The sequence below is a fragment of the Plectropomus leopardus genome, chromosome 21 (genome assembly GCF_008729295.1).
Source record: "Plectropomus leopardus isolate mb chromosome 21, YSFRI_Pleo_2.0, whole genome shotgun sequence".
Classification (NCBI taxonomy): Eukaryota; Metazoa; Chordata; class Actinopteri; order Perciformes; family Serranidae; genus Plectropomus; species Plectropomus leopardus.
The window spans coordinates 11,709,029-11,716,015 of record NC_056483.1 but is presented as its reverse complement, the minus strand read 5'-3'; the positions used below and the strand labels follow the sequence as shown (position 1 = coordinate 11,716,015).

General features: G+C 38.5%; 1 protein-coding gene across 1 annotated transcript; it reads left to right on the top strand.

The window, feature by feature from the left end:
* Nucleotides 1–1,218: 1,218 nt before the first annotated feature.
* prdm14 (PR domain containing 14) lies at nucleotides 1,219–6,678 on the top strand. The gene is made up of 8 exons (XM_042510029.1): nucleotides 1,219–1,828; nucleotides 2,643–2,696; nucleotides 2,819–2,979; nucleotides 3,642–3,912; nucleotides 4,002–4,204; nucleotides 4,634–4,735; nucleotides 5,786–6,005; nucleotides 6,509–6,678. The coding sequence occupies exons 1-8, from the start codon at nucleotides 1,219–1,221 to the stop codon at nucleotides 6,676–6,678; spliced, it is 1,791 nt and encodes a 596-aa protein (XP_042365963.1).
* Nucleotides 6,679–6,987: the final 309 nt, after the last annotated feature.

Sequence of the window (6,987 nt, the reverse complement as noted above, 5' to 3'; positions counted from 1 at the left end):
TGTTTTTTTTTTAAAAAAAAAAAAAAAAAAAAGAAAGAAAAAAAGATGAACATGGTCAAATTGTTGTTTTTTTCACTCCATAGGCTTGAAATTACGCACAGAGTATAATAATTATACCTTTTATTTCCTCTCCTGTTAAATTACTCCTTTTTTTCTTAATCATAAAACAAATAGCTATTTCAGCCAGCATATTAGTGCAACGTCTTTATGTTATTTATTGTATTTTTGCTGTGACGGTAATTATAAAGTCCATAAAAAGCTTCATTAATGTTGACCTCTGCTCTGGCCGCCTGTTCTTTAATTAGTGTCATGACCCTGGTTTGTCCCTCTATTTACTGGCTGGTTGGTGAACACTTCCTAAAAAGAGCACGGCATATTCCAGCCGCTGATGAGCACCTGATGTGTGTCTGCTGTGTGTCCTCTCAGCTGGAAATATTGCAAAATCGGCTGTCCAATTTCACTGTGGACTGCTTTCACTTACGCAAGAGCTTTGTTCGATATATTCATTTGCAGCAGTCCAGATTTTGAGCAAGGTTTTAGTTTTGAAACGGAAATTGTGGTTTTATAAAGTGTAGATTAATTGAAAATATTGTCAATGAGGGGAAAGGGTGGTTCTCAATAATACATTTACAGCTTATTGTTAAGTTTCATGGTATTATATCTTCATTTCCTGTCAGGATCTGTGGGACTAATTTAGAGGATTATCAAATATACTACGTTTTTTCCTTCCATACTTTACATACACAACAAAATGTAAAATCAGTGAGTAGTTTCCTGTAATGTGCATTATCTTTCAGAAAAGCGACAGTACAAGGTTTCTGTTGCTACATTTATGTATGAAGTACTTTGCTAAAATCATTTCAAATTCGTTACTAAAAAAAAAAAAAGATTTGTATTCTTTTCTTGGGTGATTGAAAACACCACATTTTCCCAAAATAATGTAAAGTCTTTACAGATATTATGAATTTGTAAATGCCCAGAAATTCTTAGTGCCAAAAAAGATACAGTTTCTTCTTCTTATTATTATTATTATTATTTTAAAGGGTAAATTACACTGGTTGGATTACTGCTCACATTTTAAAAAATCAATTCAGGTGTGGTCAACCTCTCCTGATGTCATGTTTCCTTTTTTAGATTTCTTGCATTAAACTTTTATAACTCACCCCTCCTCCCTCTCTTTCTCTCTCGTGAAGGAAACATCTCCACATCTCCGCTGTCATGTCGGTGTCCCTGTCCAGCATCCCTGTAGTGCTGAAGGACAAGAGCTGCTACCCAGCCGGCATGCTGAAGGGCAGCCCGGCTCGTGGCTTCTACCCTGCCCCCCTCCCCGGTCCTCACCCCTACATGGACTTCTTCCCGCGGACGCACAGTCTCCTTCACCCGCTCAAGTCCCTCGGTCGCCTGGTGTCGGACACTCAGGCGTCCCTGCCGCTCAGCCTGCCCGGCGGAGCCCCTCCGTTCCCACATCACGCCTCGGTCCTGCACGAGCACATGTTGAGCGCCTCCGGTGTCTCCTACCTGAGCCAGATGCTGCCCGGACACCCGCTGTGCTCCAAACCGGAGGAGCTGGCTGCGGTGGTGACGGAGCACGCCGCCGGTCCGCTGTCCTCAGACTTCAGCAGCCCGTCCAGTGACAGATCTTCATCTGCGTCTTCATCGCCGCCCAAAGACGCTTTGTTTCGCCACCGGTGCGCAGACATGTCGCCAGTAAAAACCTCTTTTAATTTCACTGAGGATGACTTGTTCATGGTGCTGTACGGTTATTCCGGCGGCCAGGAGCGCAGCTCGGGTCACGCTATATCCGGACTGGCCCTGCCCGAAAAGTCAGGTGAGACTTCTGCTTAAATCTGGATGTTCATTTAAATTTGTATGAAAAGGTAAAACAGCATTTGGCCTTTGTTGTACTAAAATCCTGCAAGCAAAAATGTCCAGAAATGTTCCCTGTGAAATCTAACAAGTTGATTTTACTTAAAATAAATAAATCGATTGCCTTGAAAAATGGGAATAAATACAACTAGTCTTAATTTATATTTACTTTACATCAGTTGTTCAGATAACTTTAAATAAAAGTAAAAGTAAGTAATAAAAATGGCAACTTTAATATAATCACTCTTTCCAAGTTTCAGCAACTTCCAACTTAACTGAGTTTTATACTGTCTGTATTCTGCTGGTTGCAAAGTAGTCAGTCATATTTGCATTTTCTTAAATATGTTTGCAAAACAGAACAGGCAGATCTCCCTAACTTCATCACTGGCTAAATCCTCTTTGTCATGATCAATTTAAGTCAGTCTAAGGTGGTTTTGCTAACAGAGAACAACATAATTCCACTTGTCATGTTTTAAGTTGCAACAACTTCAAAAAATTAAGTAGTTATAACTACATGTTGAGTAAACATAACAATTAACATTTAATTAATGAATGTATACATTAAGATTAATAGTTATATTTACTTTAAGACAATCAGTTTCCTAGATTATTTTAAGTAAAATCAACTTGTCCGATTTTACAGTTATGAGTCAAAAATTCCTCATCATTTTCATCAAATTATACTATTCAATTTGTCTGCTAAAATTCTCACAGAAATTTAATAAACAAATCCATTAATTTCATTCCAAAATTCCTAATATCTCTTTCTTTTTCAGTGTCTGACTCTCACATCCTCCCACTGGACAAAGAAACACTTGAACTTCCAGAAGGTAACACCTGACAATTTCTTCTTTTGTTTTTTTTTTTTTTTTATAAATCATCCTCAATCCTGTTTATCTGAATTCCTGATGGCGCTGTTGAGATTTGACGCTGTTTTGACACAATGTTGCAGGGTTGACCATCATCCAGGCAGCTTGGGGAAACGTCTCACACTGTGGAGTTTTCACAGAAAAAAGCAGCATCCCCAAAGGGACACGCTTCGGACCTTTCCAAGGCAAACTGGTGAACACCAGCGAGATTAAAACATATGATGACAACACTCTGATGTGGGAGGTAATGTGTTGATATCATTCCCAAAATTTTGCTTCAAATTCTAATCATTTGATCCTACTTAAAATAATCTTGGAAACAGATTGCCTTGAGAAAGTAAAGTAAATGTAACTTTAAATCTTAATTCATGCTTATATTTAAGTGATAAGTTTACTTGAAATGTAATTTTGTGAAGTTGTTGGAACTTGAAATGACAAGTGAAATCACTTTGTTCCTTCTACTTTCTAAGTGTAGCAACTTCAGTTAACTGAGTTAGTCTGACTTGACTTTATCATAACAAAGAGGATTTGGCCAATAGTGAAGTTAGGAGATTTGCAAAGTCTGTTTTCTGAACATATATACAACATATAAGCAAGAATATACAAATATGACTGACTAGTTTGCAACCAGCAGAATACATATATAGCACAGTAAACTTGGTTTACTGACGTCGTTTAAAAAATGGTTGAGTTTGTCATTTTTAATTTTCAACAAATTCACAAAATTAAGTAAACATACATTTTAAGTAAACTTAACAATTATACTTAAATTTAATAGAAAAATTAAGATTAATAACTATAGTTACTTTCATTTTTCAAGGCAATCAGTTTCCTAGATTTTTTTTAAAGTAAAATCAACTTGTCAGATTTTACAGCATACTGAAAAAACACCTTTTACCCCTTCAGGTGTTTGAAAACGGCCGGTTGAGTCATTTTGTTGACGGCAGGGGAGGCTCAGGAAACTGGATGTCTTTGGTGAAGTGTGCTCGTTTCCCGGAGGAGCAGAACTTAATCGCTGTGCAGATCCAGGGTCAGATCTTCTACGAGGCCTGCAAAGAGATCCGGCCCGGACAGGAGCTGCTGGTGTGGTATGGAGACTGCTACATGCAGTTTCTGGGCATCCCTCTCACCCTCAAAGACCCCAGAGAGGACAACAACGTGGTTCCTCCCGCTGAAGGTCAGAATCTAAACTCCTGTTTGTTTGACTCTTTAATAATCACCGATTTTACCGCCATACTAAATATACTTTTTCTTTGTTTCCTCCAGATACCGGCGAGGGTTTCAAGTGTGACAGATGCGGGAAGGTGTTTGCATACAAATACTACAGAGACAAACATCTGAAGTACACGCGCTGCGTGGACCAGGGCGACAGGAAGTTCCCCTGTCACCTCTGCAACAGATCTTTCGAGAAGAGAGACAGATTGAGGATCCACATTTTGCACGTTCACGAAAAACACAGGCCTCACAAGGTACTGGGGCAGTGCGCGTGTGTGTCTGTTGACCATTACATCATTACAGCCGTGCGTCATCCAGTAAAGTGGCGCGTGCTGAAGTTTGTGTGGTGCTGAAAGAACAGCTCCCCGCAGCCTCACGTTTTATTAGGCCTCTTTTAAAGACACATTACTGTAAGAGGTGGTGGCAACACTTAAACTTCAATCAGCATCACAACTGAATAGTTTTAACAAAATTACTCATTTTTTTAAAAAAAAATCATGCATAATAATATATTTTAAAAATATTTCTAAAACCAAATTCAATTATAATATGGATAAAATCTTTCACAAAATTAAAGGAGTTTTGGAGAGCTTATCTTGCAAAACACCTATCTTACAAAAATATGACATTTAAATGACAAAACTTTTACTCTGTCTAATATTTTATATTTGTCTGATCCGCAGTGCTCAGTGTGTGGAAAGAGTTTTTCCCAGTCGTCCAGTCTCAACAAACACATGCGCGTGCACTCTGGAGAGCGGCCATACAAATGTGTCTACTGCAATAAGGTGAGCAATCATTTATTCATCCCTTTTTCCAAAACAACGTTACTATTTGGGGCTTTAGCTACGAATTTAAAAGTAAAGGCCTTTAAAATTATCAGAAGAAACTTTGAGTTATGTTATGCTGTGTACCCTTTTAAACAAAAATGTCTTAAGATATTCAGTAAAATTTGAATTTGTTGCATTGTAAAACAAATAAATACATAAATATATAATCAAAAAATATTGCATTGTTGATGCTGCTGAACAGAAGAGTCATAAGTCTCCATGTGTCCGAAACTCCCCCTAATATAAGTATTAGGCTTTAATTATAGCTTTTTATGATAGTAATGATTTTAGTTCCTGCTCTGGTTCTCAGTGCAGGACCTGCAGGCCTTCTTGTACTCCTCCTCACTCCTCTTCTTCTTTTCAGTAGCGCTGCGCATTCAGCTCGCCCTCGTTTCATGGTGCATTTGGCGCGAGCCCCTCATCATTGTTTGCGTGGACGGGCACGCTCCGCGAGACACTTACATGCTAATTATCGCCAGATGTACACCCACCCCTTTGTCTGCCGAGATTATACTTTTAATTCACGGCCCTGGAATGAGCTGAAGTTTCTTTGTCCTTTCTTCTCGATATCCTCCCCTTTTTACGCACCCGGAGAAGGTTTTTGTTTAACCTGATCCTGCGTCTCCTTATCTGGGCAATTTAGGCAATAAAGCACGAGACCTGATGGTTACAGTAAGAGCTTGAGGTTTGGCACGGCAGATAAGAAAACGGAAATAATTAGGCCTACAGAAAGACATTAAACGATGAGATGTTAGGCTTCTGCCAAATTATCGTTATTAGGTATATTAAGTAGGGATAATTAAAAATAAAATAAAGTACAAAATAAAAACAGAAATACAGATATATTTTGAACTAGTTGGGAAACAAAAAAATAAAAAATAAACGACCAGGGCCTTAATGTTGTATAAACTGTGGTTAAAAGCCTGCCACCGTTATTGCCATCAAAAATGTGAATTCAGTATTTAAAAAATATATTGTTCTCACTGGATGCTTTTTCCTCTCCTCCAGGCCTTCACTGCCTCCAGTATTCTGCGAACTCACATCCGCCAGCACTCCGGAGAGAGGCCCTTTAAGTGTAAGCACTGCGGGAAGGCCTTCGCCTCTCACGCCGCACACGATAGTCACGTCCGGCGGACCCACGCCAAGGACAAGCCCCATCCCTGCGACCTGTGCGGAGCCTCTTTTCAAGAGGAACAGGAGCTGAAGTATCACATGAAAAGTCACAAAAGTAAGACAATCTGGTTTTTTTTTGGTTGGATTTCCCCCGGATATAATTATAGGAGTTATGGGATCCCCTCTCAGTTTACCATTATTATCAGGGAACAGTTTCTTTTTTACCGTTTAATTTTATGGATAGAATTCAAAGGTGGTTATTTGAAGTCATATGAGAAACATACAAAAGGCTGCGCGTAATTTACACAATTGAATTTTAACAGCAAAGTAAGTAAAATACAATTTTGACAAATATTACCTCATAATAATATAAATCTCCTAATGTATAATTGCCAGATATGTGGGACTAGTTTCTTTTAATGTGTGTAATTTTTTTTGTTTGTTTTTTGTAATTGTGGTTGCACGCTATTTTGTTAGTTTCTTCAGTATAATTTGTTTTGTAAGTTTTTTTTGTCTTTAGCTTGTCAAAACAGATAAATATTTTGACTGCAACAGGAAAATATTGCATTGTTTCCGCATGGAAAACTTAATTTATTGAGTTGTTTTCTTGTTTTGCAGAGAGGCAACTCTTGGACAGCACAGTTCTTCCGTCTCCTTCAGTGGGTGGATTACAGGAGGAACCCGTATTTCCGGTGAAAGACAATCCAAAAACACCGAAAAACGCCGGACAAAACTGTCAGTACGCCGGTTTAACAGTTTTAAATCCAGAATATCGGCCCTGGAACTAGTCCATCTGAGCTAAACTGTACTCCAGTAAATCCTGACAGAGACAAGCAGTCTAAGGGTTTTGTAATGCGTAGAGGACTTTAGGTGGTACAGATATCACGAAATACTCCAGGAACACATTGGTGACAGCACGAAAATAGGCTTACTATATCAGGCCTCCAGTGAGGTAAGATCTCGTGCTTTCTCTTTATGTAAATGCTGCTTAAGAAAAAGAAGTTGTTCTATAATAGGCCTGTTTACTTAGGCTCATCATAATTTAAATTGTTGGCAAAATGTGTCTAAATATATTTATAATATGTTAAAATATGTTG

Excerpts from the sequence above, each read along its gene's own strand:
- prdm14 (XM_042510029.1), top strand. The coding sequence starts at position 1,219 with ATGTCGGTGTCCCTGTCCAGCATCCCTGTAGTGCTGAAGGACAAGAGC. Across the intron at positions 2,980-3,641 it reads ACAACACTCTGATGTGGGAG|GTGTTTGAAAACGGCCGGTT; the intron begins GTAATGTGTTGA and ends TTACCCCTTCAG. Across the intron at positions 3,913-4,001 it reads CGTGGTTCCTCCCGCTGAAG|ATACCGGCGAGGGTTTCAAG; the intron begins GTCAGAATCTAA and ends TGTTTCCTCCAG.